Raw genomic sequence first — 26733 nt, forward strand, 5'->3', positions numbered from 1 at the left:
AAACTGCTAGGTCTGTTTCACAAACATTTCACCCGAACATCAGTTTTCAGTTTTCCGAATGTGTTTCCCACATTGCCGCGAAACTAACCGATTATCTTAAGGAAATCCACGGGTTTCATTGCTTGTACGTTTGCTATTGCTGTTAATTTTTAAGATTGTAGTGTATAGAAGCCCCATGTAAGAAACCACTTGGTTGACTACGAATTTTCATTGGCACTAGACTTGGAAATAGTTAATACCTTACTTATGAAAACACTGTCATGTTTTCAGCACCATAACAAACATAAGCAGAAAAGCTGAAAGTTTATCTTTTGCGGAATATGCCCAGTAGGTGTCGCACAAGTAAGTCGGAACCACAATTTCCTTAGAATTTTGTATGCAGTGGTACGTCTGTTTGTCTGTGTCTAAATCACACCCTTAGCCCGTTTCAGCATCACACTTTTCGCATCCTTGAAAAAATCACATACATTGCCTACTTTCCAACTTTAATAATATTCTATTGTTGTAAAAAGGATTGCCACATGCAATTGGATTGTTAAGCTACTCATGGATTTCTGATTTTTATATATCGAGTAAAGGAGTGTAATTTGCTGAGCAAAACATGATTTTTTAAAACAAACTCTAACTCACGCTTTTCGATAATTCGATTGCTCTCATAGAAAAACAAAACCCGGAGTGGTGTTTATAAAATAACGTATTAGTTTGCAGATTGTACAGCTAATTTTTCAATCCTGCCTGAGAAATTCAAGGTTCACCTCTGTTAGATTTACTTCAGAGGTGAGTAAGTTCATGTTCTTCCCGTTTTAAGTTTACAAGGCTTTACACAGTGATTGATTTACGAATGCATCGTTAACCCTTAAATGCGCAATGTTGTTTTAAAACTACATTGCGAATAACGTCTCAAATATTCGTATAAACAGCCATTAAGGCTTTAATTAAGAAATCAAAGCCTAGATAACTGCGCCAATCTATTATATTTGTAGAAAAAATTAAAATACATTCATTTTGAAACATTATTCCCAATTTTTTTTCCGAAATAACGCTGCGCATTTAAGGGTTAAATTTATGCGTCGCAAGTTTCTAATTTCAATACTCAATTATCACGATTTGGCAACTTTTTTTAAATTTTCTTCAGATTTCTCTGCGTTAGAGTTTATCAGGAAACTCTGATTAGTAGGTTTAAGACAATATCGAGGAAAGCAAATATGATAGGTTTGTGTATGTTTTGAAAAACTACATATATTTCTATCTTTGGTAAAAGAAAACTAAAGGGCTAGACATAGATTGTATCTCGAGTTAGAAGATGAGAATTGACTAACCAGCCTAATACTATTTGAAGGCTGAAAATTTGTATATATATATATATATATATATATATATATATATATATATATATATATATATATATATATATAAATATATATATATATATATATATATATATATATATATATATATATATATATATATATATATATATATATATATATATATATATATATATAAATATATATATATATATATATATATATATATATATATATATATATATATATATATATATATATATATATATATATATATATATATATATATATATATATATATATATATATATATATATATATATATATATATATATATATATATATATATATATATATATATATATATATATATATATATATATATATATATATATATATATATATATATATATATATATATATATATATATATATATATATATATATATATATTTATATATATATATATATATATATATATATATATATATATATATATATATATATATATATATATATATATATATATATATATATATATGTTTGTTATAAAGTTATGTTTATTTAAACTTGTTATTTACAACTACAGTTCAAGTGTACACTTTGGGTCGTTTGCGTCTATCCCATTATTACTATTTACAATGTATTCTATGTAATTCGTGATAAGCTTCAAAATTTTTTTTCTCACTGTTCTAGGTATTCTCGTCATTGTTGGTTTTTCTATGTCCATGTAGGTTGCTTTTCTCCGACCAGGTAGGCACCTTGCGATCAGCTGTTGTAGTGTTCTCCATGCGTTGGTCACACGCGGACATTCCGCTAGCTTGTGTTTCAAAGTTTCGATCGGTACGTTGCAATGAAGACACTGTTCACCATCTGCGCGGTGTATGGTATACATTGAACTAAACTGGAACAGCCTGGCTTCGTTAAAGCCTCTTCTGGACTGTGATATCATCATTCTTGGGTGCGAAACCACGCATGTCTAGTTATTGACTGACTTTTATTAAGTTAATTTGGGAGAAAGAAACTTATACTCTAAACAGCTTATTTTTATACATAAAGTTTATAATTCGCATACAACTTTAGGTTGCTAGTCATGAGTGTATTCAAGTGTTCAAGCTGAGTTCACAAATCACGCATAACACTCATAGGTGTTGGTGAACTCCATAACGCACGCCTCTTTCGAACGCGCATCGCGACAACAGCGCGGCAGCAGCGCGAAGAAGGTCGCCGTAAAACAAAACAAACAGAACTAGGCCATCTGGCAATATTGTTGCTGTTCGAGTGGTGTGCTTGTTCTTGGCCTGCATTCTTTGCTATGCGGAAAAGAAACAAGCTCAAATGTTGAAAGTTGATATTTGATATTGGGAACACAACAAGGACCCAAGTGCAGTAAATACTTGACTTGTTGTGTTTATGGAAAAGAAGGTCTATCGGTTCTGTAAAATAAGATTTCACAGTCCGTAAATTAAGTACCAGGATCGTAAAGATCTAGGTTACATTTTTAGGCGTGGGAATGTTAAGACGTGGGAATATTTAACCACAACATCAATCGTCGGTGTTCTGTTTTTCCGTTAACAAACAAGAACAGTGTAGACTTTTCTTGGGACGATAGGTTCCGATTCCGCAAGATGTTGGACCAAACTCGGCGCCAATCAGTTGCTGGGTTCTCGCGTTCCACATTCGGTTTCTCGATACTGCTTATAAAGTGACGGTATATGTTGTCAGCGGACATGTTTTGTAGAATTTGCGAGGGTAATTGAGTGACATGCTGCCGTATTTGCTTAAGGCACGGGCAGTTCGCTGGCAACCGTGGAGGCGGAACGCCTTCGAGAAAAGATTGATAAAACGGCATGTTGTCAATGTCGCGGATGTGTCGGTTAACCAGCAACGCTTTGCATTTCCAAGCTAGCAGATGTAGTTTGAGCCCTCCTTCATTGCGGTCGTGTGCTGGTTGTGTCATTGGAACCCGCGCGGGAATACCTCGCCAGAGGAAAATTTCCATCGTCGAGGTTATTTTTGCCGTATGCATATTCGTCGGTGGTAAAATCGATGCTATATACCAGATCTTGGTCGTTGCGAAGGTGTTCAGAAATACCACCTTTTGCAACAAAGTTAGCGACCTTGTAGTGTGTAGAAATAACATTCTACTGAATTTCCCTACGAGTGTGTCCCAGTTTAGTTTGATCATCGTCCGTATTCCATTAGCATGAATCACCCCCAGGATCTTAATCGTCTCTTCTGTCTGTAGCCATTGTAAATTAATTAATTCCCCAGTAATATCTCCAATGTTAATGGATGTAGTTTTTTCCATGTTTAATCTCGCTCCTGAGACGACGGAAAAACGACCAAAAAGTTCGTAGGCACATTCTATTTTCTCGACAGACGAAGCAATCATGCTGATATCGTCCGCGTAAACCGTGATGAGGGTGCCCTCACAGACTCGCTCCAGCTGGTTTAATAGCGGCAGAAGATAAATTGCAAATTGCAGTGAACTCAACGGGTTCCCCTGTGCGACTGATCGTTGTATTGCAATCGGGGCCGAAACGTAACCGTTGATAAGCAGCCGAGCAGACGAAAGTTCTGCAAAACGAGCGAGTAGTGTCACTATCCTCGGATTGAAACCGAGGGCGCACATGTTACCGTAGAGGAATCTTCGGTTGACCCGATCGAACGCGTGGTCTAGGTCAAATGATATTAGCTTGCCTCTCTGTTTCCGTGCTATCATTTGAGCAATACGATCTTTGATCGAGAGCGTTGCTTCGTAGATGTTATGCTCCGAGTTGGAGCATTTTTGCCCCTTTGCCCAGAATTTTGTGCGTCTGTATGATTCCCATCAGCCTATCTCTGAGTATACGGCATAACAATTTGTAGTCGAAGTTAAGCAGCGAGATCGGTCTGTACTAGGGTGGTTTACCGGTAAAACAAAAACCGGTGAAACCGATATTTTTACCAATACCGAAATACCGGTATTGGAGAGGCGAAGAAACCGGTATTTCCGGTATTTTTCTTAAAATTGAAAAATTTATTGTTACAATATTCATAAATTATTGTAAGGTTAATGAATGCTACCCACTTAGGTCGGCGTTACAAATCACATGACTGTGTATATAAAAAAATATATTTAGGCAGAAGCAACATTGAATTTTTATTTACTCTAACCTATTTAACAATTTTTGTTACCTTCTTGCTTGTTCTGCTTGGATTCAGATGATGTATTTGTGGGTATCGATAAAATGTTAAAAAACTTCATATCAATAAAGCAAGACATATATTTTTTAAGCAGAACAGCTAATCTCTTTACACACGCATACTTACAGAGGCAACCCGTGGATTTTGAACCTACCAGTTCAACCACAAATTCTGGGGCAGTAATCACAATCTTGTCTGCGACAAAACGTATATCATTATTCAATTTTTTCTATTCAAAAGAAAAACTAAAAAAATAATATATAAATATAAATTTGGATTAGGGATTTATTTTTTGTTTGGCGTCTCCGTGTGCATTGCTACAAAGCGTTTACAGGATATAGTCAATCAATAAAGTATCTCGTCCTAAAAATTACTGCTTCTTATTCTTGAGAAAAAGAAATTTAAATAGCTGTAGCATGGTCAAAGCTTCGTCGCCCAAACCGCAGCGAATTTTATTAGCAATAATTCTAGCTGAGAAAAATGCTTACTCAGGTTCAACTGAATTTGGAAGAACTGTTTAAAGAGCATCAAACAGAATAGAGAAGTATTACCTCCGATTCCTACGGATTCCTAGAATGTAAATTCTTGCCTGATCGTCGTTTCATTTTCTTCTTCATTCATTTACTCTTCTCAACAGTTTCAATAATTGTTCCTCTGAGAATTTCAAATTTATTCATTAATTTAAAACTAAGTTTTGCGATGTGAAAGAAATTTGAAACAAAAATCTGCATGTTTTTTACTAATGTGAGTTTCGAAATTATGTTCTTCGTTATCATATCACTGGATTCATTCATCAAAGTTTTCCAAACAGTATTAAATTTATCCAGTGTTGTATCTGGATCGTATAACATCACAAGAGATCAAAACAAGTGGTCCAAATCTTACAGAAAAAAACTAGGTCGTAATGAAGCATAGGTACTCATAAATGCAAAAACATAATTATGCAGCGACACGTCCATAGATGCGACCTAAAACGCTAGGCAAAAAATGAATTTCAAATCCAAATTTCTGTATAAATTTAATTATTTTTCAGTTTTATTTTCAAATAGTACAGAGAGAATGACTTGCGTTTTTCCGCGGACATGATTGTCATTATTTCCCCAAACTATGCTTTCAGAATTTTGTGGTTGAATTAGTAGGTTTATAGACCACGAGTCGCCCCTGGTTTGTTTTAGTCAGAAAAAAAATACCGGTTTTTTACCGGTTTTACCGGTTTTTATTTTTATGAATACCGAAATTCCGGTTTTTCGAAAAGTCGGTAATACCGACCACCCTAGTCTGTACGAACGTACGGTATTTCCACTTCTCTTCTTTTTCACCAATACTATGACTGCGTCTACAAACTCGGCTGGGAAGTTTGACTCAAGCGCTTCGTTGTAGAGGTGGGAAAAATGGTTCACTATAGTGAGCGGATCAGAGCGGTTCCGCTCACTAAGATGAACTAGTTCTTTTCAACAGCTCACTCGCTCTTTTCGTTCCTCCATAATTTTTGGTTTTTATCAGTGTAGCTTATTATCAGACACCGCAAGCGAGAACCAGGTGAAAGCTTTACACCCGATTTGCCAAGCGCAAGGTCGCGCGAAAAATTACAATAGAACTCCCAGAAACAAGCTGCCACCAAACGTCTGCCCTGATATGCATGACCTGCATTTCTCATCACTCAGTCACCAGCCAGCCGCAACAGCATGCAAAAAAAAAACAACTTGCAACGGTCCATACACAGGTACACGGGTTGGCTAACGCCGAGTACGCACACGAATGGATGTGGAACGAAAAGAACGAAAGAACTGATTCACTCATCTGGCAATCCGCTCGCAGGCTGATCAAAACATTCAGTTCTTTGAAAGAGCGAAATCTTTCGCTCTCAGAAGAACTGGTTCGTTCGATGGCTTTTTTGTTCAGCTCTTTTAAAGAACTGATTTTCTGATCAGCTCGCGACCGGATTGTCTGCATAGATTCAAAAGATCAGTGAACCAGTTCTTTCGCTCTTTTTGTTCCACTTTTCGTGTGCGTCTCGGCGTTAGCCAGCCCGTGTGCTGTGTGTGAACTGTGGCAAGTAGATTTTATTTTTTATTCCCGCGGCTGGTGGATGGTTATGCATAGGAGAGCAGGCAGCCGGCGGCAGCTATTTTCTGGGAGTTCTATTGCAGTGTCGCACGCCGCTTTGCGCTTGGGGTGTAAAGCATTCATATGGCTCTCGCTTGCAAAATCAGCTTCAGCTTTTTGCTTGAAGTAAGGGGTGAGTTACCGCTCTTTAAAAAAGAGCGATAGATCACTCACTCACTTTGAAGAACCAGCTCTTTAGATCAGTTCGTGAGCGGATTGCCCACCTCTACTTCGTTGATGATCAGATTCAGTTTCCTGTGGATGACATTGAAGGTGCTCTTGTAGAACTCTCTCGACAAACCATCGTTGCCCGGGGATTTCCTCGGTGCGCTCGTTTTAATAGCCGAAAAAATTTTCGATGTAGTTATCTCTCTCATGCATGCATTGTTGCCGTCGTCATTCTCTGGTATAACTCTTCTGCATACAAAATCGTCGTCCGGTCCGTGCCTTCTGCTGCATAGAGCTGTGAGTAGTATTGTATCAGTTGTTGCTCGATATCCTGGGCTTGATCAATAGTTTCACCTCTCTCGTTTTGCAGTCGTGCGATAAATGTTCGCTTCCTTCTCCGTTCCACATAGGAGTAAATGCTTTTAAAACCTGATCATAAGTGAAAAATTCAAAGTAAATCAACTTTGTATTGTAGTGTTTCATTTTGAAGTGTGATGTATGCTTGATCACTTGACAGCTCATCAACATCCAAAAGTTATGTTTACGGTCTTAACGAGAGGTTTGAACCGACCGCAATTCAACAGTTTTTTGTGCATGATAATGACGCTTTGATACCGTGAGCTAAAATATAACGTTCCGAAGATAAACAAGTGATTTTTAAATTAAACAACGATGGAGATTGTTAAAGAATGTTAATCGAACAGAAATGTGTACTCATCATGTATGCTAGTCTCTCCAAATACCCAGGTGTTTGTCAAAATCAATATAATAAAACTCAAAATATTTGTTTTTATAAGTTAACTCAAAATGGGATAAGTTATGTTTCCGGCAAAATCCGGTTAAACGGCTTATATTACTTGAAAGTGCAAATATTTTTGGTTATAATGGTGAAGAAAAACCTTCCGGATGCTTCCGGTCTCGTGTTTTATCGCTATGTGAAAGTAATCAAGAAATTCTTATTTTTTCGCTTCTTGGATAGTTGTAGCCTTGGTTACCCAAATGAAACTTTGTCAAACGACTGAAATGTGTACTAAAAAGTCATTTCATGATAAATTCAAGTATTTGGATGAATTCTGACCCGACTATGACTGAATTTGAATTTCATTATAAGAAATTTCATCCGTCACTTTAAGATGGGTTACTCCATGTAAAAGATTATCCAAATCCAATTATTTGTTTTTATTATCACAAAATGATACGTTTTCAGTGCAAAACTTTTTTTTAAATAATTATGATCAGGTTTGATGTTCTAAGTGTTCCACTGTGCGTTCGCCCAATTGAAATGTGGAGAGTGGCTCACCGGCTACGTATGTTTCGTTGCTACGCACGAACATCTGCGTGAACTGACGTTTGTGGCTTATCAATTCGCCTTTTAGTCGGTTGATGGTTGTCAACCAGGGCTGCAAGTTGGTCACTTTTTAGTGACTTGGTCACTTTTTTTAAGCTGGTCACTCAAAAGTCACTTTTTTCATCAAAAAGTCACTAAAGTTACTTTTTTCCGAAAAATAGTCACTTAAGTCACTTTTTTACCAACTTGACCAGCCCTCATCAGCCCTGCTTTTTTAATGAAATTTTTGATGCCAAATATCTTAGATATGTATGATACGTCGAGATCTGTTCTTTCAAAAAAAATTTTTTTTTGGGAATAACCGACTTTTTGGCACTAAGAGAAAATTTTCGAAACGGGAGAGTGAATTGAATTTAATATAAAAGATTTGAATGCAACTCCTAATACGGCCAAATACCATTCGCCAATAGTGTTGTTTTGCAAAAACTCGAAGTTTGATATGTCGCAAGCAAGGTTTCGCTACCATTTTTATTCTAGCCTGTGTCTCTGGAAGAGTTCTTACTCCGCGGTTCCTCTCGATAAATCCGGAACAACGGAAAATTTCGAAATGTCTTCTACTGTCCTAAAAACTATGATAAATTTGTGATCTTTCGAAAAAAGTTCGATCAAAATCGGTTCAAATCTTGGTAAAAGAATTTTCATTTTTTCGGCTCAGGAAGGGTCGGGTACACAAGTGTTAAAGTGCTCGATATCGGAACGAAAAGTTAGGTCTGAATTTTGGTCTTGTCCGGCCTGATTGAAAATCGGAACGAGCCTGGTTCTCGTGGCTCTGTGGTTAGCGATGTCGGTCGGCTAGCTCTCCCAGACGGTTGTGATGTCGGGTTCGATCCCGATCAGGTCGAGGATCTTTTCGAGCTGGAAATTTTCTCAACTCAGCACTGGGGCACGGTGTACTTATCGGGTACTTATCCTACAACATGCAAAATGTGCCAAAAATAATATCGATAACGAATTATTTCAACTAATAATCTAGTTGATCGAGACCGCATTAGCCCTCCAGGCTAGCGTGCGATATTGTTTATTGTTCTGTTGCTGTCCGTTTGGGGTGCAGTTCGTTTGATTTCGTTCCGGTTCGGGTCCAAGTCCGGTACGGTCTGTAATTTGGGAACGAATGTTGCCAATGATTTCAATACGTTATTTTAGTGAAAGAATCAATCATAAATTCATATATGCATGTTACAAACTGTTTGATTCAAAAAGAACGATTCAAAACAAGTTTTACTATTTATTTTACTATTTATAACTATTTTTAATTTGATGTATTTTTCGATTAAACAAATTGAGGACACACAAGGCTGCCTTACAGTTTTCCTAACGAATGAAATATTTGTTTAGCGTTGAGAAATCACCATTTGTGATTGGACACACATTACTCATTATACTAATATTTATCTTAAATACCTAAACTACTAACAACCCCACTTATTTAAAAAAAAAAGAAAACTAAAAGCTTGACGAAATTTGGACTTCTTAAGCGACTGGAACTGATCTTGCGTTCAACTATGCAATCCAGGACTTTTTTGAACAGTTCATGTCGTGTGAACTAAATTTGTTCTTTGTTCGAGTATGGAGCGTGTTTCTGTGACATTGACTTTGCTGCATTTCAGAGGCGTGGTTAAGAAAAGCGATCGCAAACTTTAGTTATTTTCAAACTGCTGAATAAATCACCACTGAATCTTGTACATTGGAGCTCTATAGTAGCTTGTGTTGAATGATTTCAATTTTCATCCATCTCATTAGTAAAACTTATTTTCAAAGAGCACATTGAGAGTATACAAGCCAAGTGCATCAAATATACGAGATGTTTATATCCTCCCATTACCAGAAATTCTAAACTTTGCTTAAAGAACAAACTTTTGATTTACAAACAAATTTTTAGACCAGCAATGCTTTATGCTGTACCGATCTGGTCAAGTTGCTGTTCATCAAGGAAGAAAACGCTTCAAAGGATTCAGAATAAAATTCTGAAAATGATTTTGAAGCGTCCTCCTTGGTTTGGTACACTCGAATTACATAGACTTACTGGTTTTGAACCATTAGAAGCTATGTCAAATAATATTATTGACAATTTTCGACAAAAATCGTTGCAATCCTCAATTGCTACGATAAGCTCTCTTTATAGCCAATAAATTAGCATTTAAGTTAGTTGTAAGTTTACTTTCCTTTCTTGACAAGTAGGTTTAAATCCCTACGAATGATAAGTCCTAATTGCGAAAGCAAACAAATCCTAACAATCAAAATTACAAATTACTAACAGTGTTGAGAAGTCACCATTTGTGATTGGACACACATACTCATTATACAAAAAAAAATCCATCTCGTTAGACATCCAGTTATGATCACCGCAGTGGTTTAAAACGCGAAAAACGTGATCGCCAGCCTTTTGAGTGTAAAAATGCCATTTAGATGTTACAGTGTATTCGACAAAGTATTTGTGAATCTAAAGGAGCATCTTCTGATGCAAACACATTTTTGATTAATTCACCTAAAAGTGAGATAAATTTTTTTTTATTTATTTATCAAATCAAAACGATGTCTTCAGCAACGTTGTAGACAATCTTATGTAGAAAAACTTTGCTGAACATACTTTGGTTGTAACTCTTGAAAATCGACCACATACACAGACATCCTTAAAGCTTCTAAAAATCGAAAAATACCAAATAACTTTTACTGAAGTGATTTTAGAGGCCTACTATGTTCTAGACATTTTTTCTTATTTATCATTCTGCCGAACATACCTTGGGCAAATTTTCAGTTTTTTCATAGGGTTTATAACATTTTAGATAAACAAATGCACTTTTCCAAAATAAAACTGTCCGAAAAGCTGCAAAAACAACAGTCTTCACTCGGAAGATGGGGATTAGTACTAGCTTCCCCAGGTGGTTTCACTAGTTTCTTGCAGTCTCTTGAAGACTTGGGCGTGGGTGAAAAAATTAGTTTATTTTTGTTTTTCGGCGTTTTTTCATGTTTTTTTTCTTAAAAGATGTACAGATTCGAAACGATTTTTGATTTTTCATTAAAAAGTACGAAAAGCATTTATATTTACGGCATTGTGCATTATTTGGAAAACATAAAAATAGAAAAAAATTATTTTTCCGCAAATAATTGTTATGTCACTAGTGTATGCAAATGCCAAGGTTTTTTTTAACAAAACTAGCAACATTCTTTGACGTTTTCCCAATGCTTGAATTCTGAAAAGAACCTGTCAGCTCAGAGATAGATACCCTTATTTATTTTTTTAATTTTGTCTATACGGAAGTACCTAATCCATACCGAAATACCTCCGTATGTACAAAATTAAAAAATAAATAAGGGTATCTGTTTCTGTATCCAAAAATTGGCTTTTTTGCGTTACGTAATTTATTTATGTCGCCTAAGTTGTAGATAAAATTTATTTCTTCAAAAAACCAAATAAAAATTCCTGCAAATACGGCTCAGATGAAGTCGTGTCGCATTTCAAACGTAATGTTCAAGCTGTACGGAAAATTTTGACTGTTTACACTTGCTAAAAACATATTTTTGTAATTTTCAACCTAAAGGACCACTTCGGAGAAAAATGAGAGAATCGTTTCGAAGAAATATCACACATCAATAACGTCCTACGACGATAAAGACAATGATTTTATGCTATTGACTTCAATATCTCAATCGAATTTAATAATGGTTCATTATGTACAATAAGTTAGCCATCATGATAAAATTTTAAATGTCTACAATTTTTTATTTTTTCCCCTTTTTCGACTAAAATTTGCCTTGCCCAATGCGTTCTCAATTTTTGAAAAAAGAAGGTCAATTGCGTGAAATCAATGAGAATATTTTTCATGAGTGTCAACTTCATGGGTGTCATCAGGGAGAATAATTAAACTGGTAAACACAGGTTCTGTTCAAAATTGGAAAAAATGAAAGATTCTAGCTTTTCAACCATTTCTTTGAATTTTGATGCTCCTAGCAAAGATAACTTTTTCAGAGATTTAAATAAGTTTTCCCGTAAGCAACAAACGTAAAAGCGACGAACCCGGCGCGCAATTATTCTGCGGCGTTTTGACGCACTTCTACATTTACTAAGGGCCTCAAAACTCTTAGGAACGACCAGAGGAGTGCCTAGAACAAAAAGCTGGCCAAAATAAGAAAAAAGTTTTTTTAGGCTTTTTGGTGCCGCTATATTTTTTCTGCAGCTTGAATAAATGCTTTACGAAATGCAATCACTCGATTAACCCTCTAATGCCCAAATTAATTTTCAGACGGACTTCGAAAAAATCACTTTAAAACTTTATAAATTTTTTTCAAGTACTGATTGAAGGTTTTTAGAGGTTCAACTGACGACCGTCTAAAGGCGGTCGTCCCACTAGATTCTTTCTATTCTAATTCATCCCACTAACCACTAATTCCCATATTTACAACTTGAGAAGTGCACCAGAGCACTAAAGACTCTTCCTAACAACGTTTGGTTACATTACGGGTTTAAGAAATTCGGTATCGAAAATCATTTTGCTTGATTTTTTCAATGCGGTACGTTCATATCTTTTTTAGGGATGCCTAGACCTTGTTTGCTGGTTTGTAACCTGAATGCTTTTCCTTTTCGAGCATATAAGAAGATAAACGCATTAAATTCATACTAATTGAAAGTTGTAAGAACTGTCTTTTGTGTGTAGAACTGTCTTTTGGTGTAAGCCCAGCAACGTTCAAATATGATAGGAATGGGTAACCTAAAAATAACAATTCCCCTTTGTAATGGTAAGTCATCTGATACTTATTCAATCAACCTAACTTTCATCTCGACTATCATCACTGCTGTATAAAGACAACAAGATTTGCGTGATCATTTTCGTGAAAGATTAAACAGCCAAGTATTCCAAGTACGAACTTTGTATTGGGAAACATCGAATGCACGTGGTGGGACTGACATGCGTAGAAATTACCTATTGGAAGGCAAATTTCTCGGCATTATTGTCCCAGTGGGTATTTTTATGGAAAAGAGTGTTAAATCTAAAAACCTTCAACTAGATTTATTGAAAACAGTCTATTGCAAGTTAAAACTGGTTAGAAACGTACAGTTGCATTTGTCACATTGACACAATGCGTAAAAGTATTGTAAAACTTTAACATCGTTTTTCTCGTTTGCGTGATTTGAAACATGGGACAAATATGCGTAGAACGGCAGTGTAAACATTGACAAATTTTCGAATCATGGTAAAAAGAAAAAAATACCTGATGAGTCTTTGCCTCATACTCCAAACAGAGTTCCAGCTCAACAATGATTAAATGAAATCAAATTTATTTTCGCTTCACAATCAAATATTACCCAAATTTCACTCGGGTTACTCCTCTGTAGAACAGTTAAAAAAGTTATAATTTTTCCAGTTAAAGTTTAGAGAAATTTTTCTTTGCTTCTGTCGACCAGTGCAGTGCTATCAATTACCAATTGTCAATTGAAAACGACCGTGCTTACGCTACTGATTTTGATGATGTTAACGGACAATTTGCTGTTGCTAAGCTAAGAAGTGTAAAAATCGGCTAAACCATGAGCTGTTCTTGAGATAAAACTAAAAAGATTAAATGCTGTTACTATTTCATTTGAAAAAATAATAAAATACAACTACTGGTTACAAGATGATTTTACTGCAACGTGGATGGAGGATGTTGACTTGCAAATTTTCCGCTCGGGTGTTACCCAGCGTTTTGCCACTGATTGTCATGAATATCTCAGCAATTGCAATCAAATCCTCCATTCACTCTCCAAGCTCGATAATTTGTAGGTACCAAGTCAATTTATTTCAAAAACAAACAGAGACGAAAATCGACTTTTCGAAGTAAAAATTTTTTATGAAAGCGTCGAAATATATTTTTTTATGCTAAATGTCTTGCATTAAGATAATAAATTTATTAAACCGTCTCAGTTTTTTTTTGAAAAAAATCGACTTTCTGGGAACTTTTTAGCTGAGGCCAATGGAATGCCTGAAAAAAATATAGTCCTTCGAATTTCGTTCAGCGGTAGGGCTAAAAGTTTCGTGTTCTCACCTTTGGATGCAAAATGCAGCTCAATTAGATTTTTTTTCGCGCTCGTAGTGAGCAAAGGTTTATTTTTTTTGACCGATGAAAAAAATCGAAGCTCAATTCTTTCCTATACATTCAAATGGCACTGTAATCGATCGGCTGCATCATGAAGAGTTGGTTGTATGTGCAAGTTTATGCAAGTGTTAGCTTTGCAATTTCCCTATTCAATGTTTTACAGAGTTAGGGTCTTCAGAAAACATTAGAAAATCTGGAAGGTGTTCATTAGTTAAGGAAAAATATTTTTTTCTCATGGAACAATAAGTAACTCATCGGAAAACAGTATAAAACTACGCTTTAGCGGATCTTTTTGAATTTTTAATTAGGAGAGCAAAAACAGCTTTTTCCTCTGTGTTGGATTCGATTCTCTTTGTTTTAAATTGGAAATGCTTTATAGTGTTTTTATCTCTGCTTTTTTATACTGAAAGGCCTCCTGAATTGTTGAATTGTCATCACCGCTCTAAGCTTTTTCGGTTTATCAACGTTTTTCGTATTGTAGCGTAATGTTCTGTTATGCAAATATTTATTTCAATTTCTTGAAAAATCCCACATGATTTTTGGACAAAAAAACTGCTCCCTTTTGAATGATTTATGCAAGACAATCGGAAAAAGCCTGGTCACTTTTTTTCAAGTTTCCAAGTCACTTCTTGGTAACTTTTTCCAAGCTTTGAAGTCACTTTTTGGTCACTTTTTTCAAAGTTTTGGTCACTAAAGTCACTTTTTCTGACCAGTTTGACCACTTTCAGCCCCGTTGTCAACAAACTTGGATCTTGGTAGTATCTCTCATACGCTCTCCGTAGCTCTTCATGTCGCCGCTGGTATTCGCGGTAAAAATCACCGTAAGCCAAGTTAGATTTCCAGCGGAAGAAGCGTTTTATTTGCGGTTTCGCATACTGTAACCACCATGCCATCCAGCAAGTATAGTGTCGACGTTTCCGAGTCCAGTATTGCCATTTAAACTTGAACTCGTCAATGTTTTCCGAAGTCAGCAAATGTGAACGAAGCGACCAAAAGCCTCGACCACTCTCTCTCCTAAGGTTTGGCAGACACAGGCGTGCGGTGACAGCTTTGACAGTGATCCGAGAAGGAGACGACGTGTGTGTTGGTATCCCGAAGGTGGTGACATAGTCCCGAGCTAATGTAGATGCGGTCTAGCTGTTACATCGAATTGTGCGTTATAAACGTATGTCCACCAGATTGTGGCCGAAGTTTAACCCCACACATCTTGCAGAGAGAGCTGTCGGACGGTTGTACTTAGGGCTGGACTGTTATTTGTTCCTGTTGCGTCACACTGCCGTATGACACAGTTAAAATCCCCGGCAAGGATCACGTTCTCTGTGTGGTGTCGCAAATAGTACGCGATCGAGTGGTTGAAGAAACGTTCTCGTTCTTGGCGGTAGGCCGCTCCCGAGGGTGCATATATATATTGCACAGTGTCGTGTTAGCTATCCTCAGTGCAATTAGGCGCCCATCGATGCTCTTTTCTAAATGAGAGAAACGTATGTGTTCCTTCAGTGCAATTGCTGTTCCTCTTCTAGCATGGTCTACGATGCAGATAACGTTGAACCCGGGTAAGTAAAGTTGTTCATTTTCCACCTCCTGCATCATAATAATATCTAGTCCTAATGCGTGTACGAATGCCCGAAGAGCATTAAGTTTTGTAGTGTTTGTGATCGTGTTATATTAATGGTAGCGATATTGTAACTTGTAGTTCCCATTAGAGAATGTCTTCTCACGGCGAATCATTTGCTCCGTCGTGTCGTTGTTTCTTACCCGGTGGCCGTCTGCGAGATGTTCTGCTGCTTGACGAGGTTGTAGAGCGATCCGTTTCCTCTCCTTCTCTGTCTCGCTCGCTGGTTGTGACTTTTCGGTTTAGCTCGTCGGTTCGGGGTGGCCCCGCTGGTAGCTTAAATTTCTCCTTTAGTTCTTGCAGAGCGGGTAGAGACTCTTGCTGTGGCTGGGCTGCTGGTCTGCTCACATTAGTCGAGGCAGTCGTTACTGTTTGCCGTTGGGGCATGGCTGTATCCGTCGGGCCCGACTGGCTTATATTAGCCATCGGTCTGGTAAGTTTTGGTTTGGTCGTCAGCGTACGAAGCTGTTTCGGTTTGGTTTGTTTTACGATATTAGCGTATGACTGATCAGAGTCTAGTTTCTGCACCAGAAGTTTTTTGTTCTGGACACAGGATATTCCGCTATGAACAAACTCATTGCAGTGTCTGCAAGTCTGCTGCTGGCCATAATAAGACAAGGCAGTCGTCTCTACGTCGATGACGACTTAGGATGGTATGGTCTCCTTCACAATCATTTTTACTTCTCGTGTCCCGCTTGGAATTCCACCAAACGTAAATCTCTCATCCCACATCAATTCCCGTATTGCGAGTACCTCTCCGTAAGCGCGGAGAAAGTCACTAAATGTTTCGTCGTATACATCTTTAGATAGGTCGAACAGTTTCACGTCTACTGCTCCGTCCTCCATCCTGATGCGTATCTTGTACATTTTGCCATCAATCTCCGTCTCATGTTGGTTGTCATGCTTTTCTACTATCCTTTGGGCCAACGACAGTTCACTGACCTTCACAAAGGCACATTGCAAACTACGGCTGGGCTGGATTCGCACAACTTGCTCTTTTTTTAACTCTAGCACTGTATCGACGAATTCGTGTAGCTCTTCGAATGACGGTTTCCGTGGCACATGAGCATAGTCAATGCGGAACGTATTCTCGCGACGTCTCATGGTTTTTTTCTAATCGCGCCTACGCGCTATCGGTGAGAAAAACAGCTAAGGCTGGTAATGCCCCAAGCTTTCACACTTGGAAATCACTTATAGGAAAAGATCTCGTGCACGACTTCCGATGTATCGCAAATATTCGCGTCTGCTCTACTCGGAGGTTGAGCGCAAACTATCGAACACTCAACTCAAGGTTGTTTTCTGTTTCAAGGATCACAGTCTCCTAGAACTTACAAGTATAAAGCGATCTTCTTGTTTCAAGGAAGAATTGTTGTCACGTTCCTGTAACAACGTAGAGGTTCCTTAAAATCAAAAACGCGATTCTACCTATCTACCGGCATTGACGCGTGCCCTTTGCACCACAAAGTGACCTGCTATGTCTAGCGAGACTGCTACTTGTGTGGAATTCTTTCTCACACACCTTACACGGATATGGCTTCTCGCCGGTATGAAGGCGCCGATGCATTTTCATTGAATTGCTGAGAGAAAATTCCTTGCCACAGATGTCACACTTATATGGTTTATCTCCTGTGTGGATGCGCATGTGACTCTTCAGGCCGCCACTTTCGGAAAACTTCCTATCGCATAACAGGCACTCGAACGGTCGCTCTCCAGTGTGAGAACGTCTATGTTTTGTTAAATGACTGCTAGTACTGAATTGTTTGTCGCATTCATCGCATTTGTGTGATTTCTCTCCGGTATGGATACGTCGATGCTGTCCAGCCTTGCTGCTTGTGACAAACGATTTATCGCATAAATCGCATTTGAATGGTCTTTCACCGGTGTGAAGTCGTTTGTGCAGAATAAGATAGCGCTTAGCAAAAAACACATTACCACAGACGTCACATCCGTAATCGTGTTGTTTTGTGTGACTTAGTTTGTGCTGTGCAACTGAGGATTTGGCTGTGTATGCTTTTCCACACACATCGCATCTGAAAGGTTTTTCTCCTGTATGAATACGAACGTGTGCCGTGAGGTATGTATTCCGTTTGAAGCTTCTGCCGCAGATATCACAGCTGTAACATCTTCTGCTATCAAGATCGTTTTCGGCTTCATAGGATTGATCAGAAGCTCTGGGCAGTTGATTAAAATCTGAAATTTGGAAAACTTGTTACAAAGTCAATGCATAAACAGCATTAATTTACCTTCCATTCTGTTGACTTGTGTTTCTTCCCTGCATCAAACAAGTGCAGAGTGATGCTACGGGTAGTGTTTAGATCCTTCGAAATACAAACTTTTTTAACCGTCCAATGAACAACACAAACTTGAAAGAGAGCTAACTTTTTTTGTTTACCTGATATTTTAATTTTGACAAACGGAAGAGCTGTGCGATATTTTGTTACACCCAACCAATAATTTGTGTTTTTTAACTTGCAGCAAATTGGGTTGTTTAGCTATTACGAATTTCTGATTGTTATATATCAGCTAAAAGAGTGTAATTTTCTAAACATACCGTGATTTTTTAAATTTTATATTACTGTTGATTTTTCAATGAAGAATAAAAATCGCAGTAAATCGTTTGAATGACAGTTGGTACCACATAAAATAAGACAAACATAACACTCAGGAAGAAATATTTCAAAACAGTTGGTACAAAATGAACTACTCGAATGGTACCAAACTCTGAATAAAATCACTGTTTGAGTAGTTTATGAAGGCGGTGTACCTGCGCAGCCCTGCATTTGTCTCGTTTCCACTCGAACAAGGCTGCATTGCTTTTGTAAAGAACTTTTTGACAGTTCCTTATATGATTTTCTTTGGGGCTCGATAGAAAATTAATTTTGTTCATTATTTGTCGAGCAGTTGGACAGGGCGGAGTACGGGATACTGCGGAGCAACGTGTACCAAAAAAATCGCCAATGTTACGTAAGTCTTATGTATGTGATTATACAATAAAGATATTTTAAAACCTGAATTCTGGTGTTTGTTATTTATCGATGTTATCACACCACATACACAAGACATGTATTGCGTCTTGTATTTCGACATCAGCGCTAGCGTACGAACATGTGTCACATTTGGAACTACAATATATGTATGAGATTGCATGACAGCGCCTCAGACGGCGTTATTGCGTGGCGACTGTTATTCGATTGGATATTTGAAACGATCATTTCTGTGGCGATGGAGCTAGGTTCCAGTCACCAGTGTTACGTTTGTTAGTCTGTGCAATCAGTTTTGCATAATGAGAATAGATTATGATTCCATTTTCTACTACCAAACTATAGGGTAGAAATCAAGAAGAAATTTGTTAGTTTTGCGTTTACGTATGAACCGTATGAACAGACCTTAAATTTGTATTGTGCCGTTTCAAATAAATGTTATGAAAAAAACAGACCTTAAACACGCCTATGCTTTTGCACTGGGTTTTGTGTGACATTTTTTTATCTCTATTTCAATTTCGAACCCAGCGTGGCTCCATAATGTTGCTTGATGTTTTTCGGTCATGAAAAGATGGCGTCTTTTCAAAGGCCTGGGTATGAATAAATGAAAATACGAAAAAAATGTTCTCGAAGTAGATTTGAATAAAATGGATTGTAAATGCATTTTTTCTCCTTTAAACTCCTAATTACCGAATTCCATGCAGATTTGGGTTATGGTTCTAATGTTACGTAATGAAACTGATAAAAAAAAACATAGTAATATAATTGGCTATCCTTGTCAAAAGTAAATTTGGCTGAAACATATTCTATTCATATTATTGTAGTGTATGGCTTCAAAGCCAGAAAATTGAAAGAAGCTTAAGGCACAGACTAACAGACGTAACACTGGAATCTAGCTCCATCGCCGCAAAAAACGTTCATTTCAAATTTTCAATCGAATAACAGTCATCGCGCGAAAACGTCGTATGGGGCGCTGTCATGCAATCGCATACATATTTTGTAGTTCCCCATTTAACACATGCAGTAACGCTGGCACTGATGTCGAAATACATGACGCAGCGCGAACACTACAGCAGATGGTGCTAGTGTTACTAACGTAGAGTACTGGAATCATCCAAACGCTGATTTTATTGAAAATTTGTTCGAAGTGTTATGTCTGTTAGTCTGTGCTTAAGGATTAATGCTTGAAAAGTTTTATTGTAAGGTTAACGGTTCAATTGGGGATGTTCTGATGCTCCATAAACTTCAATTTCGTGATGGATATTGAGAACTGAACGTTATTTTATGAGAAACAAAACTCTGCAGAATGTTTGTACAGCTGTTGAGAGTTTTTCCGAGAGTTTTTCATCTTACTTTATTTTATTATGTATTAAATTTCATACCAAAAATGCGGTATTCATCATTCATTACCAGATGCGACACTTTTTCTCCGGATTCATAGTGCTACCTGTCGGGCAATTGAAAGCGTCGCTGAACTCCTGCAGATTACTCAGGGAACCCCGTACTCGAAACCTTGATGGGCTATGTTGATTCTTCAGTTGTCTTTCGACTATCGTTGGTGAAACAACATTGCAGTATTGCTACGAAATATACACGACATTCTTCACTACTCGAATAATAATATTACTCATGCTCACATATGCAAATGAAATGAAGAACAATTGTTCGTGAGTGAAGCCTTCGAACCCTGGAAGAGTCGGCTCGGGGTCGTGCGTCTGCTGGAATGCTTTATAGGCCCAATATGCCTCCCGAAGTCCTCCGTTGTCGGCAATATTTTCTCCCAAAGTTAAGCTACCATTGAGCTGAGATAGAGGAACTCGTTACTGTAAGAAAATTAGCACTTTTTCTAAGCTTTACATATTGTTTCGCTTCTTTGACGTAATAGCCACTGTATTGGTCAACGAAGCAGTCTGCCCGATCGTCGTATTCCTGTAATGAATGATTGGACCACCAGCGTTCCATGTTTCCGTTCTTATCATAGTGGCGTCCTGTTTTATTTTAGAACAGATCGTAACTTTATTGATAGAATCTTTAATAGTAAATTTAACGTTACCAGAATTATCAAAGCCATGGGTCAGCTCGTGACCAAGTATTTCGCCTAGTGCCCCGTAGTTCAGAGCTCTGGAAGGATATGAATGGTTACCTACATAAAATTGTGTATTGTGTAGAGAACTCACTCCAGTCCAAGATAATAAAAGGGATACTGAATGATGGCTGCAGGAATATCTATAAAAACAAAATCAGATCAATAAAATTCGGACCATCGTTTACTTACATATCATATTCCAGGGTCGCACGTTGAACGCGTTTAGTGTTGTTGGAAGAATTTGCATAACTTGATTGTTCTTGACCTGCCAAGAGCGTAGTTGACTTGTCTGTATAAATTGGATCGCGCTAACCCAATTTTCCAGATAACGACCCTCGTCGATCTGAAGTTCTTTGTAGTAATCTTCCAGCTTTTTCGTGTCCATGATCCAATCCGGAAATCCAATCAGACTTTTCATTGACTTGGATTTTTCCAGTGTCACATACTTCGTGTAGGCATCCATCCAATCCGTTTTGAGTACTATGAAATCGAATTCAGTGACAATATGCTTCAGCATCTTCTCAACGCGAGGTTTGGTCTCGGTTAAGAAGTCACGATCCGCAATAGCATAGCTCACGGCCAAACCCATAAATCGGTGGACGGTTTTGACGCATTCATGCTCGGATTGAATTTCGTTTAGTGCGTAATTTACGATGAAGTCGGCTACAGTGGTCCATAAGTGTAGTTCGATAGAAGCTTGGGATTGGTGAGATACAAAATTTATAAGTTTCTGCAGATATTGGATTGTGGCATTATCGATTTGAAGTTTTTCCTTTGGACCTGGTTTAGCGTCTGGAATATCGGCGAACAGGACGTCAAGGTACCGTTGCCAAATTGGATAATGTTGCCTCGGAGACATGAATGAATCGGTAAGATCTTGCAATTCGTTGATAGTGTAATAGCTCGGATCCTCGTTATCCACGTTTTCATACTATGAAAAAATTAGGGAGTTTCAAATTGTTGAAATAAAAAGACCCAACTAACCTCGGGAAGGGTGTAGAAGTCTATGTACTGCTCAGCTAAGATTGCGAATTCTTCTTCCAAAGCTACCGTATTAAAATCAGGATGAATAGTCCGAATAATCCATTCCAGCCACTCGATTACCTCTTTTCTGTCGTACGATTCGGTTTTTTCTCTTCCATTCTGTTCCTCGTCGTTCTCTTCACTCTGTTCACCCACTTTCGACCATTCATAGCGTCTGCCAATTGATGAATCGGTTTATTTGTAGTAGAATTTAAATGAAAGTTACTTACGGAGACTGGATGTTTGGCGAAGAACTAGAGTATCCAAACGTCAGTCTGTTCCGATTACTGTCCCGATAATCGGGAACTATGTCGAATCCGATGATCACGTTCAGTCCAAGCTTTCGACGAATTCTAGCAACCGAGCTTATCCAGTCGAGCTCGTAGGTTTCAGATGAGCTTCTGGACTGGTTGAGTAGTGTAGGAATCGCTGGAAGTCCAAGCCCTCGCATGTACTTGCTCACGGCTCGGAAACCTTCTTGCTTCCGAGCATCTAAAAGTTATCAATGCCAGTTATTCAACCCCGCCAATAGTTTACATCCTTACCATGATTCAAACAGGATCTATACATCGCCTTTGATTGGGATACCGGTTTTGGGTCCGACCGACTGGCGTTTGTTCCCAAATGAGCCATTATATTGCGGTAAATCTTGATCTGCCGTTCAGTGAACCAATCGTACGATTCCTGTTCTTCCGGACGGGGATGATCGTCCGCCCAATTACCGCATACATACGAGTAGAAGTCCTCACAAGGATCTACCGCTAGGTCCATGCTTTGCTTGAAGGCAGCAGCGGCTCGCAAGCATTCCATGGTGTGGCAAACCTCCGGTGCGGTTCCTGCTTGAGAGACAATGCTGAATCAATGTAATTTACACTAACCTAAAATTGTTTTACCATGAGGGATCGCATCGCAGGCGACGGAAGATACAAGTAACATCCACACAAAAACTCCACAGTTGCTAAACAAGGATGACTTGGCGTTAATCGATTGTTTCTGGTTGAAATCTGTTGACCGGAAATCCTGAATAATATCTTCTTTGATTGCTGAAATTTGAGAAGTCAGCGATGGTTCCGATAGTGGCTTAGTAAACTTTACCTGCTGTGGGGTTATTTTGATTCGTCTTTGACATGTTGGGAATTCCGCTAGGTAATACTGGAACAAACTGTTGTTAGTTGATGAACACCGGTCCGCTCAGTACTGACTGAAAGCGACCACCTATTAACATTATTTAAATTCATCTATATTTTACAGTCGGAGGCTTATTGCTTATTTTATGATTCTCCGTATACCCCGAATCGCTCGTAATTCGAACATTAAAATTCTTTTCTACAGATAATTTCTCCTGTATACAGGGCTATAAATGATGCTAGTTATGGGAATATGACCGAATTACGTGATTTTCCTTTTATAGTTTATGAATAACGATAGGTAATTAGAAGGACATTTAAATATTAGTGGAATATGCACGTTTCTCAAAGAAAAAAATTCACAGAAAGAGCATAAAAAGAGGTTGTTTTGCTTTTCTTGATGCAGGTTGCAAATTAGCTTTCCACAAAAAATATTTGCAAAGAACATTGCAATACAATTCAAACCATGGAAAAAGGGTGTCCTACATCAAATTGCATTACAGGAGAAACGCTGTAGAAAATTACACATTGGGTATTTCGTCTTGAAAATTTGAGAAAGTGCCGTTACCCGAAAAGCAACGTCACGAATTAATTTTGCGCAAGCATTTGTAAAATCTTCAATTATCTTATCGAGACATCTGAAAACAACTCGGAATCGTGCAGTCAACGATGAGTCGTGTGATTAAACTACGAAACTCTGAGTATCGAACGGAACGAGAAATTTGGTAAGAATGGATGTTCTATTAGTGATCAGGATCTCAAGCGTGCTGCGAAAGCGGTTACGTGGAATTCCAATGCTTCGGTCAGGGGTGCTGTCAAAAAGTTGAATCTGTCTTGGGTTCAGAGAGCCACGGACGGGCAGGGACTGCATACGTATGAAGTGCAGAAGGCTCCAAATCGTTGGGCCTCTTAGCCGAGTTGGGTACCACATCGATATTAAGTTTCCCCGTTCATAGCCAGTTCGGAGCGAAAGAATGATTGGAAGAGTTGTCAACCTCAGCAGCACCTTCATGGGGAACTGGGTGTGAGAATTGAACTTCATCTCGGAACTTACTTCCCTCGTGGAGGAAGTAAAATACGAAGTGTCCTGACAGTCGTTGTCATCCAGGGTAAGATCACATCCCTGTCACGAACGTCATTCCCATACATTTCGCTTGAAGCCGTTTTTCTCTGGCTCTCTGACTCGATTACCCGTCAAAAGCCTGTCAGTGCTTGCGAAACAGCCGATTAAGCACCGTTCATGCGAGATTAACTGTTGCTGCAAGTGGTGTGAAGAAATGCAGAAAGCGAAAAACGATTGTTTTGTTTTGAACGTTTCATGGATTTTGTGCACTACATAAATGGTCACGTTCAAACATGTTTCAACACGTTCCGGATAGCCCTACATTCAATATAGTTAGAAGCACGCAAAAAATCCGTACAGTAACACATGCGGCACAATGAACGGAGCTTATGACCGTATTTCCAACAGTAGCGCCATCATCATCAGTGGCGGCTTCAGGAAACTGTTGTCATGACATCGGTCTGGGTAAGATAGGTCACCTCGTCTATTACCACCGCCACGTCGCGATTCGCCGGGAAAAATGACATGATCATCTTATTCAGCCACTGCCGCTGCATCATTGCCTACAGCTCCGAGACCAGTGGACGGGATCTCCGCTCCCAACATGTACCTCCTGTTCAAGCGCACGCAGTGGTGTAGCCACTTTTCCCTCGGTTTTCCTTTTCCTCATCCTATGAAGCTGCTTCTTGTCGCTCAGGGTCGTCGACCGTCCGGTAGCCTCAATGTTTTCCACCATCACGGTTAGAGTCCGACTGATAGAGTTGTCAATTTTTTCTGCTGACTTATGGGTTACTATGATTGATGCTGCATGTGTAGTTTCGGCAGTGCGTGTGAAGGTAAACTAATGAAAAATCAGCATTTTTTGTCAGTTGGTCTAAACTGGAAGAAATTCTTTGTCGATAGTTTCGCATGAACAAAGGGATTCCCCCTTCGTCGGCTCATTGATGAGACTTTCTGAATATCACCAGGTTTCATCGAGAAGGGTGGAGAATGGCCGTAGCATCCATGGCCTCAAACAATCAGGCAGATGCTGGATCCAGAGTCTACACAGCGTTGTGCTGAACTTAGGATTCACGCAGGAAACCAAGATCGTCAGTGGACTGAGAATCTACCTTCTAGTCTATGGTGACAATATATTGGTCGCCAGCCAAGATTCCCTGGAGATCGACCGAGTGACCAAAACATTAAAGGGAAAAGTTTAACATTACCGAATTAGGGGAGCCTAGCTTCTTCCTAGGTCTGGAGATTCAGCAACAGAATGGAAACAATAGCATTTACCTTGAGAGCTCACGAAATAACTGCGAGATTCAGACAACAGGACGCCAAGACCAACAAATGTCCGATTGATACGGGGTACACTTCATCGATTGATACTACCTCACCGTCACCGGATAATACGGCCTACCGAAGTATTGTGGGTACTTATTTCTGGTGTCAGGCAATGTTGAAAATGGCAATTTGCGAACCTAAGTGCAATAAGGCCTTTTCATTTTAATTCGTATTAGTGTTAAGTGTATTTTACTTGATGTATTACGCGACGCGACTGATTGTCAGATACCTGTATGGATCAGAAAAGTTTGGATGTTTTCGACGAGCATAATTGGGTCTTAAAGTTTTACATGGTGTTCTAATTTTTATCTAGCAGCTAAAAGAGTGCAATTTTCTGAGCAGAACGAAATTTTTGAAAGATCGTTTTCCTTTTATTTTTAAATAAAGAATAAAAAACTGCTCGAAATGCCTTAAATGACAGTTCTCTCATATACCGTACATGGGTGAAATATCATTTAAAACCTTTCGAGCAGTTTTTTCAACTTAATTTAAACATCGAAGGAAAACGATAAACATTTTTTAAAAATTACGTTTTGTTCAGTAAACATGGCTTTTTTGAATGATTTATAAAAACTGGTATAGCAATTGGGTCCTAAAACTGGTGAAACATATACAGAAGCTGTTTGTTTTAAGTCCAGTAAGAGAAAAAGAAAGGTTAAATTAAAATAAATAAGCCTGTTATCAAATAGTGATACCTTGCAGTATCGATATTTTGACGTAGGACTACGTCTACCTGGAAGTTAGGTACCTGAATTTGAAAACCTAGTAATTCAACCAGGAAGAAGTGGCCAGGTTTTCAGCGTTTATTTTTCAGTCATTTATGATCAGGTTTTAGCATCAATCGACAGACAGAAATTTTTTTGAGGTTAAATTTATGTAACAAAAAATATTGTTTGAGATACACTATTGAAAAATTGGTAAATAACGTCGATTGCCTAAATCATACCGAGCAACCAATCACAACCTCTCTTCCCATGCACAGCTGACGCTAAAGGATACAACCGATATGACTTTGTAAACGATTTGTTGTTGTTGTTATTTTACTCGAGGTTTTTTCTGTATCTGATGCTTTTTTACTTTCCTTGCCATTCCATATTCTTCGTAATTTCACCCCATCCTTTTTATTCTAAAACCGCACCAGTCAGTGACATACGGAGGTTAGGTGCTAGCCGATGGAAGGAGGAAAGACAAAATAGTAACGGGGATCTCGTGCCAGGTTTCAGGGCCGGCGTCACATTATTTTCCCGAGTGGGTAGTAAGGAATAGGGAAGGCTCATGGGTGACAAAGGCGTAGCCGGGGGGCGACCTACTGAACATAATTTTAC

The 26733-nt window shown here is 38.3% G+C and overlaps 2 protein-coding genes across 2 annotated transcripts in view; both read right to left on the reverse strand.

The window, feature by feature from the left end:
- Positions 1-18178, reverse strand: part of LOC129729209 (zinc finger protein 271-like) — a 23219-nt gene extending 5041 nt beyond the window's left edge. Inside the window, exons 1-5 of the mRNA XM_055687704.1 lie at positions 18043-18178; positions 17243-17989; positions 16481-16812; positions 15906-16342; positions 2950-3427 (exon numbers count right to left, since the gene is read on the reverse strand). Of these exons, the coding sequence (XP_055543679.1) occupies positions 2950-3427; positions 15906-16342; positions 16481-16812; positions 17243-17989; positions 18043-18049 (2001 nt within the window). The 5' untranslated portion in view covers positions 18050-18178. The remainder of the gene's footprint in view (positions 1-2949; positions 3428-15905; positions 16343-16480; positions 16813-17242; positions 17990-18042) is intronic.
- Positions 18179-20101: 1923 nt separating this feature from the next.
- Positions 20102-23064, reverse strand: LOC129729823 (neprilysin-4-like). Its single transcript, XM_055688661.1, has 11 exons — positions 22985-23064; positions 22783-22932; positions 22435-22725; positions 22120-22381; positions 21851-22064; positions 21056-21797; positions 20958-21006; positions 20834-20901; positions 20638-20768; positions 20418-20582; positions 20102-20360 (listed from the first exon to the last, which is right to left on the reverse strand). Exons 1-11 carry the CDS (start codon positions 23016-23018, stop codon positions 20187-20189), a joined length of 2280 nt encoding a protein of 759 aa, XP_055544636.1. The 5' UTR covers positions 23019-23064; the 3' UTR covers positions 20102-20186.
- Between the last annotated feature and the right edge of the window lie 3669 nt (positions 23065-26733).

Source organism: Wyeomyia smithii, chromosome 3 (assembly GCF_029784165.1).
Source record: "Wyeomyia smithii strain HCP4-BCI-WySm-NY-G18 chromosome 3, ASM2978416v1, whole genome shotgun sequence".
Taxonomy (NCBI): Eukaryota; Metazoa; Arthropoda; class Insecta; order Diptera; family Culicidae; genus Wyeomyia; species Wyeomyia smithii.